The sequence below is a fragment of the Mustela lutreola genome, chromosome 15, assembly GCF_030435805.1.
Source record: "Mustela lutreola isolate mMusLut2 chromosome 15, mMusLut2.pri, whole genome shotgun sequence".
Lineage (NCBI taxonomy): Eukaryota > Metazoa > Chordata > Mammalia > Carnivora > Mustelidae > Mustela > Mustela lutreola.
This window is the reverse complement of record NC_081304.1, coordinates 57502121-57515021: the sequence shown is the minus strand read 5'-3', so window position 1 is coordinate 57515021 and position 12901 is coordinate 57502121. Positions and strand designations below refer to the sequence as shown.

At 42.6% G+C, this 12901-nt stretch overlaps 1 protein-coding gene across 4 annotated transcripts in view; it reads right to left on the bottom strand.

Moving 5' to 3' along the window:
• The window catches only part of STX8 (syntaxin 8), a 244800-nt gene that overhangs the window by 95190 nt on the left and 136709 nt on the right, over positions 1–12901 (bottom strand). For all 4 annotated transcript variants that reach the window (XR_009347944.1, XM_059148483.1, XM_059148481.1 and 1 more), the window contains one exon: positions 1263–1364. Coding sequence is in view for 3 of the 4 variants with exons in the window: in XM_059148483.1 (XP_059004466.1) it covers positions 1263–1364 (102 nt within the window). In the remaining variant the exon portion in view is untranslated. The remainder of the gene's footprint in view (positions 1–1262; positions 1365–12901) is intronic.

The window sequence follows — 12901 nt, the reverse complement described above, 5'->3', positions numbered from 1 at the left end:
ACATGAGAAGGTTGGTAAGGCAGGAAGCACTTCAACAGGAAGCGCTTCTGCCCATGGGGGCAGAAGCACAGAGTGGCCGGCATCTGGTAGATGAGAACCCCGGGGCCAGGGAGCACAGACAGGTGATAACAGGGGAGCAGTGAGGCCCCTCAGATTCCCCTTCCCTGAGGTTTCAGAGTCCATGGCTGCCCGTCCTCAGTCACCCTGTTATTCTAGACCTCAGTCAGCCAGCACATCAGGTAAAAAGGTAATGCCTCTTGGGCCGTACATCTTGGGCAGAGGGTCTCGTTCTAAAACTGGACAGGTCAGAGGGATCTGTCGTAGTTTTCATACCAAAAGGACTAAGAGGCACTGGAGTTTGGAGTGCTATCATACTTCTGCTTGTAATAAATGTATTAGCTCGTGCACCTTTGTGAGACACGGTACCGAGGAACCATCACTGTGGTCACTCCTACTGTCACTACCATTTATCAACACTGGCCTCGGGCAGGGCGCTGCACACAGGCAGTGGATAATTCAAACCACATGGAATGCAGCCCTCCTTCATCAGAAGCTGTGGGGCAAAGCCAGAGCATCAGTATTGCTAGAATCCCTTGTCTTGGCTCGTGTGCCCCCATTTTATGTACAAGGTAGTAAACGGTGAAGCGACTGCCAAAGATAACATCACTACATGTAGGATCTGAACTCAATGGACTTCAGAACCTGGCCTCTTAACTGCTCGGTGGTCCAAGCTCCAACAATTAAGGTTGTGACAAAACAAAGGAATCAAGTGAGCAAGATGGCCTTCAATAGCCACGAGAATGTACCAGCACCAACCTGTATATTGTCACACAAATTCCCAAACAGGTACTCTCGAGAGGTTTCCTATCTTAAATTTAAAAAATTAACAATGTATTATACTTCTCCCACATTTGGAGCAAGTCGCTTCATTTTTCCTTATTTTATTCTTTTTTAAAGTAAGCTCCACACCCAGTGTGGAGCCAAAAGCAGGGCTTGAACTCAGGACCCTGAGGTCAAGACCTGAGCTGAGACCAAGGGTCAGACGCTTCACTGACTGAGCCACACAGGCCCCCTTACAACTCACTTCACTTTAGCAAGATTTGGGTCTCTTTGAGCAATTTCAGTACTTCATCAAACAGGACTGTCTGCGTTAGAAGCGGAACCAAACCCCTGCAATAATGAGACAAATGTGGGAAACAGGAAACAGAGGATGGTCGAGCGGCGAGAGAGGGGCAAAACCGTAAGGGCAGCTTATCCTTTACCGCAAGATGCTGATTTTCTGTCCACCATAGTCACACGCCTGGTCTCCGTGCGGAGCTTCCCGTCTGTGTTCTCCACCAGGTTGGCAAGGTCATCAATTATTTCTAGAAAGGAAGACAGAGATGCTGGTTAATACTCCAGAAACATCCCGCTCACATCACTGTATCAGAGCTGTGGCTGGCCTCCCTACGAATAAATTCTCTCCCGTGCAGTGAGGGAATAGGTAAAAAGCTCATCTATGTTCTCTGAAATCTGCAAATCCAACTCATAAAAGGTGGTGGTGTGGGGGGAGTAGTAGTAAAGAAGAAAACTGATTTCCCGTGAGTCCGCGACACAGAGGAGGGCTGTAGGGAGTCCAAGGGAAAGAAAGCAGGACGCAGCGAAGTTATGCTCAGCCGAGTTGTCATTCCAGCATAAAGCTGGTGGACAGACTACAGGAGACTGCAAGGACTACTGGAGCCCTTCCCGAGAAAACAGCTTGATGATCAAATCCAGCCAACTGAGAGGCTAGTAGAAGTAAAGAACTCCAGGATAAGACAAGCCAGAGCCATGATGGAAGAGATGCCGGGGAGAGCTAGGGCCATCGAAATACTGAGTTGGGGATCAACAGATACACGGGTTACACTGCAAAAAGGTAGATAAGTGCTGTGCAGCAATGCTGTAATTATAACTGAAAGTCAGGAAGCAGTTGGGGGGTTGGAGGATTCGGGGTCAGGGGGAGAAAGGTGGAGGGAAGTTGGAAGTGTTAATTTCTCCATCACTTCACAGAGAAGTCCTAGTTGAAAAGGGAGGTATTGAAAAGGGAAACATAGAGACCCACGGCTTTTCAAAACCACCATCTTTTTTTTGTCAACCTTAGATGGATCTTTTAGTAATTACTATCTCTTGTCAAGAAACCTTTATGTGAAGTTCAGCTTCTATTTTTTTTTACACTAATCTATTCTTTTAAAATTGGAAGTATCATTGACACTACACTAATCTCCTCCAAGTGAAATTAAGCACTTAGCAACACTTAAAATAGTATATATTGTATGATCCTAATGATGTAAAATTATTTCTATCCCACCGCTCGTATTGGACAAACTTACAAGGATATATCTGGCTGATGTCAACCTAATGTGAATAATGATTATTTCTAGGTGCTGGGATCCTGGGTGAACTTCCTTACATTTTCTGTATTGTTTGAATTTCTTCTAACAAGTCTGCACTATTATTTCCATTTTGGTTCCTGTTCCTCACTCCTTCCCTCCTTGCTCCTTCTTTTTTTCTTTTCTGATTGCTTTAGAGATACACTGTCCAATATGAGTCACTGTTTCTGTTAAATAAATAAAAGGAATCAAAGGAAGTTTCCAGAAGGATGCCAGAGCTGAGTTTTGAAGGACGTGTCGCTGAAGAGGCAGGAAGGGGACAGTCCATATGGAAAGAATAGCATGTGGAAGGCACAGAATAGCTGCTCTCTCTCCTGGGTTCCCGCAGCCCTTCCTACAGCCTGTTTACTTACAGACCCTTAAGGTTCACATTCTAACAATTTGCTCGTATGTCCTTCTTTAGCGGAAAGAGTATGACAGAGAATTGCCTTCATTCATGGCTCCCCTTGTGATGCCTGGGAGAGTGCCTAGTACACAGCCAGATAAAACAAATGCACACAGATAAAGGCAGTGGATGCATGAAGTCTAAAAGAGACACATAATTTCAAAGCACTTTGCTGCATCTTAGACTAAGCCAAATCTGTCAAATATTACCTATAGAACACCTGCCTAGAAAACCTTTCACTGCCATTTAACAATTAACTCGTGACTCTCTATTCCTTCATATTCAGTGACATTCTCTCTCCCAGTCTTCCTTCCATCTGTCTCCAAGATCTGTCTAGAGTCTCCTCTTCCCATTAAATGCTGACAATCCCACACTTCTGTATATTTTTACTCTCTAATACTACCATGGTGATTTTACATACCTTTTGGGTTCCTCAATATGTAAATTAAAAATGTGAAAATCTGCTCCGCATAGCGCTCCAAAATTCTGGACCCAGGTAGCAAACTGCCTACTACTTATCTGTGCCTCAAGATGCGTAAAATATCTAAACTAAACTCTTTATCTTCCCGTGAACCTGAGTCCCTCCTACATTCTCTGTCCCAATTAATGGCATCTGACATCCACTTGCTGGCCCATGCCAGAAATCTTCAGTCACCAGGCCTCCCTCTTCCCCAGCTTAGACAAGCCACTTGCAGCCACTCAGGTGACCCTGCCTCCAGGATCTCTTGATCCCACAGTGTCTCTTAAACTGTCTTATTAATACCTCACAAAATTGCGCCAGTGATTCCAAAAACAATGTCCTAACTCCTCTTCCTGTTTGTAGTTCTGTATCTCCTCAGTCTATTCCCCATACTATAGCCAGGGATGTGTTTTATTTTATTTTCAAGTTTTTACTTAAATTCCAGTTAAAAAACAGTGTAATATTAGCATCAGGTATACAATTTAGTGATTCATCACTTTCATACAACACCTGGTGCTCATCACCATAGTGCCCTCCTTAAGCTAGGAACATATTTTAATTTTTTCATATTTTAACTAATTGAAACTTAAATAGCTGTGTGTGGGCGGTGACTACTGCCTTGAGCATCAGAGCTCTAAAGCAATCACTTAAAAAAAAAAAAGAACCCCCCCCAAGGTATAGATTTTAAAACAACAAAAAACAGAGGGAATAAAACTAATACTAAAAAAATGCATGATTTACCCAGAAGGAGGCAGGGAAGAAGGCACAAAGGAACAACAACAACAACAACAAAAAAAAAAAAACGGGACAAAAGGAACATAAATACCTAGAAGGCAGACCTAAACCCAACTATATCAGCAGTCACATTAAATATAAATGGACTAACTCTCTAATTAAAAGACAAAGACTATCAGCCAAGACTAAGAAAGACACAAAGACAGAAAGGAAGAAAGAACAACTATATGCTTCCACAAGAAATTCACTTTGAACATAAGCCACAGAAAACATGTGTAGGAGAAGGCCGACATGGCTACCTCTGCTACACCAGACAGACTTCAAGCCAAGGAGTATTTTTTTTTTTTAAGATTTTATTTATTTATTTGACAGACAAGAGATCACAAGTAGGCAGAGAAGCAGGCAGAGAGAGAGAGGAGGAAGCAGGCTCCCCACAGAGCAGAGAGCCCGATAGGAGGCTTGACCCCAGGACCCTGGGATCATGACCTGAGCCGAAGGCAGACACTTGACCCTGGGATCAAGACTGAGCCACCCAGGCACCCCTAAGCCAAGGAGTATTATTGGAGATGAAAAGAAACCTTTTTTCATGGTGAAAGAGCACATGTGACGAAAACCAAGAAAAATCTCCACATCAGAATATTAAGGAAACCACCTTTGAAAAAACCTACGGGACAAAAATAAAAATCATAGGAAAAACAGAAAATGCTTTGAACTGAATGATAATGAGAATCCAAAATTTACGTCTATGGGATGCAACTAAACCAGAGCTTGGACAGAAGTGTACTGTTCTAAACACAAACAGTGGAAAAGGAGAAATACATAAAACTGGTGATTGGACTAAGAGATGCTCATGATCATTTCAATAAATGCAGAAAAAGGATTTGACAAAACTGAATGTCCATTCATGATACGAATTCTCAGCAAAACAGGACTGAAGGAGCACTTCATCAACCTGATGAAGGACATTTGTGAAAACACCAAACTACCACTGTCCTTAAGGTGATCCCAGTGACACTTGGAAATAAATCTAACCAAAGACCAGCAAGACTTCTACACTGAAAACTGTAACAGTGCTGGGACAAATTCAAGAAGACCTAAAGAAATGGACAGTTGTCTACCACGTGCATGGATCGACAGACTCAGTGTTTTAAGGATACTTTCTCTCTCAATTGATCTGTAGATTCACTGCAGTCCCAATCAAAATTTTAGCAGGTTCTTCACTCATATTTAGAATTTAAGAAACAAAACAAAGGAACAAAGAAAAAAAAATAAGAGAGACAAGCCACAAAATAGATTCTTAACTATAAAGACCAAACTGATGATTATCAGCGGGGTAGGGGAGTGGCAAGGGGGAGATGGAGAGGAGGGGTGAAACAGGTGATGGGGATGAAGGAGGGCACTTTTTTTTAAAATTTATCTTTTATTTATTTTCAGCATAACAGTATTCATTATTTTTTCACCACACCCAGTGCTCCATGCAATCCGTGCCCTCTATAATACCCACCACCTGGTACCCCGACCTCCCACCCCCCCACCACTTCAGACCCCTCAGATTGTTTTTCAGAGTCCATAGTCTCTCATGGTTCACCTCCCCTTCCAATTTCCCCCAACTCCATTCTCCTCTCTAACTCCCCATGTCCTCCATGCTATTTGTTATGCTCCACAAATAAGTGAAACCATATGATAATTGGAAGGAGGGCACTTGTGATGAGCACTGGGTGTTATATGGAATGGCTGAATCACTGTGCGACGTACCTGAAATTAATATGACATTGTATGTTAACTACACTGGACTTAAAATTAAAAATTCATTATTTAAAAAATCCTAGTGTAAAAAAACAAAACAAAACTGGAAAGTCAATTCTAAAATGTGCATGGAAAGTAAACAGTTTAGAACAGCCAAAATAAAAATACTCTTGTCAATGAAAAAATAAAAGTTGGAGGTATTATACTATCAAAATCCAAGCTTTATTATAAATATACAGCAATCATGACCATTTGGTATTGGCAGAATGACAATGGATCAATGGAAGAAGACAGAATCCAGAGACAGACCCCTCTGTGTGTGTGTGTGTGTGTATTCAATTCTCAACAAAGGTAACAGTCAGTCAAATACACAAAGAAAAGTCCTATCAACAACAAATGATACTGATACAAGTGACCACCCAAACAAGGAAGACAATCTTGACTCTGCTCCCATCAGATGCAAAAAATTCATTTGAGATGGTTCAGAGACCTAACCGTAAAACCTAGGAGTGTAAAGCTCCCAGAAGAAAACAATCAAACAGTATCTTCATAACCTTGGGTAGGCAGAAATCTCTTGGATGGGACATAAAGAGATTATGCACAAAGGAAAAGTAGTCAAGTGGGCTTTATCAAAAATTTCTGCTCATCCAAAGACACCATGACAAAAATTAAACAACCCACACTCTGGTAGGTATCTGCAGAACATAATCTGATAAAGTATTCATATCCAGAATATATAAAGAACATACCCATCTATCAACAAGAAATAAGACAGTCAACCTAATCTCATTTTATTTTTTTAAGACTTTATCTGTTTATTTAACACAGGTAGAGAAGGTAAAAGCAGGGGGAGCAGCAGAAGGAGAGGGAGAAGCCAGTTCCTGCCAAGCAAAGAGTCCGATGTGGGCCTCGATCCCAGGGCGAGAAGGCAGACGCTGAAGGACTGAGCCACCCAGGCGACCCAATCAACCTAATTTTAAAATAGGCAAAAGATTTGAGCAGATGTTTTGTAAAGAAGACACACAAATGGCCAATCAACACATGAAAAGGGGCCCAACCTCATCAGTCATTAGGGAAATGCAAATTCAAACCACAATGAGATACTACTTCACATCCACTAGAACTAACAATGCTAATTGCTAGGGATGATTGGGCACAAAGGTAATTGTAGAAGTGTTTGTCAGTTCCAATCAAGTTAACCATTTATCTAACTTAGGACCCAGAAATTTCACTCCTATGCATTTACCAAACAGAAACAAAAACAGATTTCTCCAAAACACCTGCACGGAAAACATACACAGCAGCCTTATTCCTTAGAACCCCAAACTAGAAACAACACAAATATCTATCTGTAGGAGAATGGATAAGCAAATTTGTGTGCTAAGCATATCTGTATAATGGAATATTATTCCGCAATAAAAACAGTGAGCTAATGATTAATGCAGCAACCTAATAAACCTCAAAAGCATTCTGTTGGCTAAAAGAAGAAAATGAAAATCAACCTATATTTCCCAATTCTATTTCTATGTCGTATAAGGATAAACCAAATGTACTGGTTAGAAATCAGAAAGTAGCTGCTTCTGGGTGGTGGTGGGAGGTACTGACTAGATGGGGACACAAGGGAAATTTCTGGGATGATAGAAAGATTCTAAAGGATGACACGATCACATACAGTTGTCAAAACAAAGAGAACAGATCTGTATGTTTTGTCGTATGTGAACTGCGCCTCGATTTAAAAATGTAAACTAAAAAAAAAATTAAGTTTGCAATATTATGATACTCCTAAGATCTTCCAGGAAGGCAGGCAGGCATGTGTTCTGGAAAGACAAAGCAAATGCCTTAGGATCACAAAATTGTAGAGTGGCAAGAGGTCATGTGATCATGCACAGCTTTTCTCCTTTTTTATAGAAATCCCAGCAGCAGGGTGATTAACATTTTGCTGAATGCTCCCTGCAGCTGGTAACTTGGAAACAGGAACTCAGTTTCTTGCCTGAGCTGGAGGGTAACTCTAATTATTATAAAGTTCTACACTTTGAGCCGAGAACCTGCCCGCTCTCCATGGTCTGACTTAGTCATTTCTGGAACACAATGCCAGTGTTCTGTCTTCCACAAGACACCCCTCATCCACCTCCCTAGTCTTCTCTTCTGGGAAAAAGGCACTTTAGCTGGAAAACTCTAACGGACCCTCAGAGGAAGTAATTTCAAGATCTTATGAGACCTTCATGCTCTGGGCACAGAATTCGTCCTACAATGCGACGTGAGGACTGGACATGCCCCTTAAGCTTTTGTCTAAGTCAGCACGGACCACAGATGAGCTTATACACAGGAGCATATACAATGTTTTTATCACCCATTCTTCATAACCTACCAGGCTGTTTCACCTGACAGTTACGTTTCATACAGTTGCCTGGTACACACAACTGATCAGTTCAATTACGTTCTAAAGCCGCCATCTATAATGTCAACTTCAGGCCCGATCAGCCTCTGTCACTAAAAGAGGGTCAAGTGTGAAACATTCTTTGACACTAAATATTTGTCAGTTGTTACGGGTTAATTGGGTTTTTAGAGAGATTCCTTTTAAACTTTATATAAATTATGTACAGCTTAGAGGTATATCAAGACTTTGTAGCGAATGAGCTTGGCAAAGTTCGGTAGGCAACACGGAGGGGCTGGATTCTTTTTTTTTTTTTATTCTAAGTTTACTTATTTACTTTCGCAATCTCTGCACTCAGCAGTGGGGCTCCTACTCATGGTCTTGAGATCAAGAGTCTGGTTCTCCTCTGATGAGGCCAGCCAGGCACCCCAAGGGGGTTGATGTTTTTAATCTCAGACCAAACACAAAGGTTTTCAATGGGTTGGTAAACCTCTTCTGATTACTAGTTTGTTTGTTTACAAAGCTGACTCTACTTTTTTAAGCGATAAAAAATATTTAATAGCAGCTGATAAATGGGGGGGGGGGGTCAAAAGTGATCCAAGCGTCCCAGTAATCACCTCTATGTGTTCTCTCCTAAGATTTGACATAAACATATGATTTTTATGTAATTGCAACATATAAGCCTTTTGCCCCATGCACATGGTATCTTTCACCCTCTTTCATGTTGCCAGGCTCCATTCACAGTTATAATTTCTAATGGTTACAAAATACTCATTCCATTAAATAAACACTCATTAAAAATAGCCCATTGTGGTGAACAGAGAATGCTTCTATATTTACACATAATGAGTCAATGGATTCTTTCCTCCCTGATCATTTTCCTTCTTTTGTCTCATTTCCTTAAGTTAACAACCTGTGGTTAGGACCGCTGAGTGGACTTTGAAACACACTGTCAAATCCCTTTGTAAAAGGTTTAGACTGCCCCTGGGGGATTGGTCTGCTGGCACTGCCCTCCTACCCCCCCACCCCCCTGCAGTCAGCTGGTAGGAACTCCCCGGATTTCCAAGGGCAGGGAGCCTGGGGGAATTCCCACCCTGCAGCCCGCAAGCTAAGGTGGGAATTCCCCCAACCACAGTCTCAAACCAGCAAATTAAACGCAGTGTGCAGAGCACACAGGTGTGGAGAAACCACCAGCTGACTCTTGGGTTCCGGACAGTCCAGCCTCCCGAGAAACTCCTCTTTGCTTCCTGGTAAGGATTTGCATTGGGTTCTGAGAAGCTTCTATTTCGGTCATGTGTTAATTTGAGACACCAAGTGGAGTGGCCATTCTGATGCAGTCAGGAACACCAGACTGTGTACAGTATGATGCAGAACAGACAGGATCAAAGGCAGTCAGAAATACGAAGTATCAAAATATCAGACTCCAAGTAATTATATCCGTCAATTTTCTCTACTCCCAATTAGAGTGCCAGTACATTCTATCTAAAGGCAGAACACGTGCTACCTACTTTCTGATAAGTTTGGGGCCTTCTTGTACTCACAGTAGGTGCCCGTGGTTGTGAATCATTAATTAGACCTTTTGCTTCTACTGCTCATCACACTTAAAGGTTAAAACAAAGAGCGAATAAAGAGCTTTTCCTGAGGGTGTTTGTTTAACTCCCTCTACTCCCTATAATGTAGATTCAGAGTGGGGGGGGTGGTGACCTCTAACAATATCACTAGGAAAAGAGGTCAAATATGTAACAGAAATTGGGAACAGAAGGAAATCTGTGCCTCAGCAAAGGAGAAGCTATAACTCGCTCACAACGGGGCAATTGGTGGGGAACTCCAGCACACCCAACCAGAGCCTCTGGGACCTGCTCAGGCTTTGGAGGCCTAAGAAAACCCCCCCCTTAGCTATTATACCTGCTCCCATCTTCAGAAGGGACAGGTCAATGAGTCTAGACAGAAAGCAAAGACTCCTTTCCTTCTTCCCTCGTTGGGGCCTTAAACTGTCCCAGAAGCCCAAGCTGACATAGAGGAACCTTCTCCACTTCTTCTTTTTGAGATTTTATTTATTTGAGAGAGAAAGAGCACAGCAGGATGCAGGGTCAGAGGGAGAGAGAGAAGCAGACTCCCCACTGAGCAGGGAGCCCAAGATGGGGCTCAATCCCAGGACCTTGGGATCATGACCTGAGCCCAAGACAGATGCTTTACCGACTAAGTCACTCAGTCATTCCAACGCTCCCCCACTTCTAAGAGTAGACGGACAAAGATCTCCCTTGTATGAAGAGGAGCAAACAGGAGTAAGCAAAGAGCTCAAAATGAGGGAGCAGCCTCTCCCTCCCTCACTTCTTCTGCCCAAGAGAAGACAATTCCTTCCAGAAAAGCAGAAATCCGAGGGACCAGTTTCTTTGTTTTAAAACAAGATTCAAGATGGCAGTAACTGTGTGCAACCAAAACACAGAGCCACAGAGAGGTAACAACTTTGTTACTAGCCACACTGCATCCAGACAGAAAAACAAGTGTCCAATTAACCACAAGAAAGGCAACTAAACAGATGGCCATCTAAATACAAGATTCAGACAACAAGCCTGAATGATTTCCCAGAAGTCACAGAAAAAGGTTAGAGAGGACAAAATATGGGAGGGGAAAACCAAAAACGACAGGGCTAAAAGAAATTCCAGGAAAACAGAAGAAGGAACAATGACCAAATAAATAACTAATTTTCCTTGAGCTGACAAAAGACTTGAGTCTTCATGTTAAAAAAACAAAAACAAAACAATAACAAAAAAGAGGAAACATCATTGAGCTCTGAACAACGGTCTTATAAAAGATCTAGAAAGATCTCATGAAATTTTTGAATTTGGGGAAAAAAACATTCTGACTGAAAAAAACATTCTGACGCACTCAAATGGTAGTGCAAAACACTGAATATTTAGTAAAAAGGTGTGAGCGACCCAGGCTAAGCTCATGGATGAGAGGTAGTCAAGTCGGGAAGTACTCGCCCAGCTGGTTTCTGCAGGATACAGGAATGCAACCTGGAACAGAACTGCAGAGTGTGTGACGGTCAAGTTCTTACAGGACCATGCAGAGGTAAACACTCACATCTGTGTGGCGCCCCACAGCCACCGCTAGGCCTTGGCCATCCAGCCACCACTCCGTCATTTCTCAGTTCACTCATTCCATGTTGCAGTTAACGTCGGTGACGCCCTTCAGAGCATCAGAGAACTGGCCAAGTCCTTACCTGCCTGCCGGTCTTAAACCTCACTGCATTGCAAAAGCACCTGGGCTGCCCTACAACTCCTGTCATAAGATCCAACAAGAGGGTCTTCCTACGTTTCTCTCCAAGCCAAATTTAGCAATATCACCTGGACGCTCTGGTCAGCCGTTAGAGCTCTGAACTGTCAAAACGCAAACGCAGCCCAAGTGGAGTAAATAACATATGCAAAGCGCACTCGATGTAAGAGGGCCAAGTGGCTGCGTGCATTCACCCCACACCGCACTCATATTTGGCTCCCGAGGGTATAATCTCCTGGACGAGCTTACATTTGGAGAAAGCATCACAAGTGTTCAGAGCTGGAGAAAAACAAATGATACACATGTCTAAGAAAAACATTTTTAAAATTAACTTATTTATCTGAGAGAGAGGGAGAGAATGCCCACCTGTGAGCTGGGGGCGGCAGGGGGCGGGGCAGTACAGGACAGAAGGTGAGAATTCCAAGCAGACTTCCTGCTGAGCGTGGAGCCCTACGAAGGGGCTCAATCTAGGACCCCAAGATCATGGCCTTAGCTGAAACTAAGAGTCAGGAGCCCGATCAACTGAGCCACCCAGGCGCCCCCCAGAAAAGCATCTTAAAGACAATTATCATTATAACACCCTCCAAAGCCTGTGAGTATATACGCTTTTTTCTTTTCCTGAAAAAAAAAAAAAAAAACACTTAAAGAAGTATTTTGGGGGGCACCTGGGTGGCTCAGCCGTTAAGCATCTCCCTTCAGCTCAGGTCATGATCCCAGGTTCCTGGGATCAAGCCCCTCACAGGGTTCCGTGCTCAGCGGGAGGCCTGCTTCTCCCTCTCTAGTTCCCCTTGCTTGTGTTCCCCCTCTTGCTGTCTCTGTCTATAAGTAAATAAAATCTTAAAAAAAAAAAAAAAGAAGAAGAAGAAGAAGAACGGGGCACCTGGGTGGCTCAGTGGATTGAGACCTCTGCCTCCCGCTCAGGTCATGATCCCAGGGTCCTGGGATAGAGCCCCGCATTGGGCTCTCTGCTCAGTGGAGAGCCTGCTTCCTCCTCTCTCTCTGCCTGCTTCTCTGCCTACTTGTGATCTCCATCTGTTAAATAAATAAATAAAAATCTTAAAAAAAAAAGTATTTTCAGCTGATGAAGAATTGAATGGAAAAAAGAGAAATCCAGATTAAGTCATAGTAAAATAATAAAAAATATTAAATAAGTCCTAATAAGCAATGAATCCTTGACACACAAATGTAAATATTATCATGAAACTTCCATGCTAAAATCTTAACCTTTCTCACATACAGGAAAGCACATGTACAGAAAACAGATGTATAGTTCAGTGAAGTATTAAAGTAAATATATCCATTTAATGATCACACTGGCAAAGAAAAAGGTGGCTTCAAATACCTCAATACCCTTTTTCTTCTTCCCAACCCCCATGTCTCCAACTATCTAATCACTACCTCCACCAACTTCCCTGAAGTAACTGCCATTATGACTTTTACAGAATTGCTTCTGGGCTTTTCTGTATAGTTTCACCACCCACAAAAAGTCAATGATTCACACCATTTTGTAACCA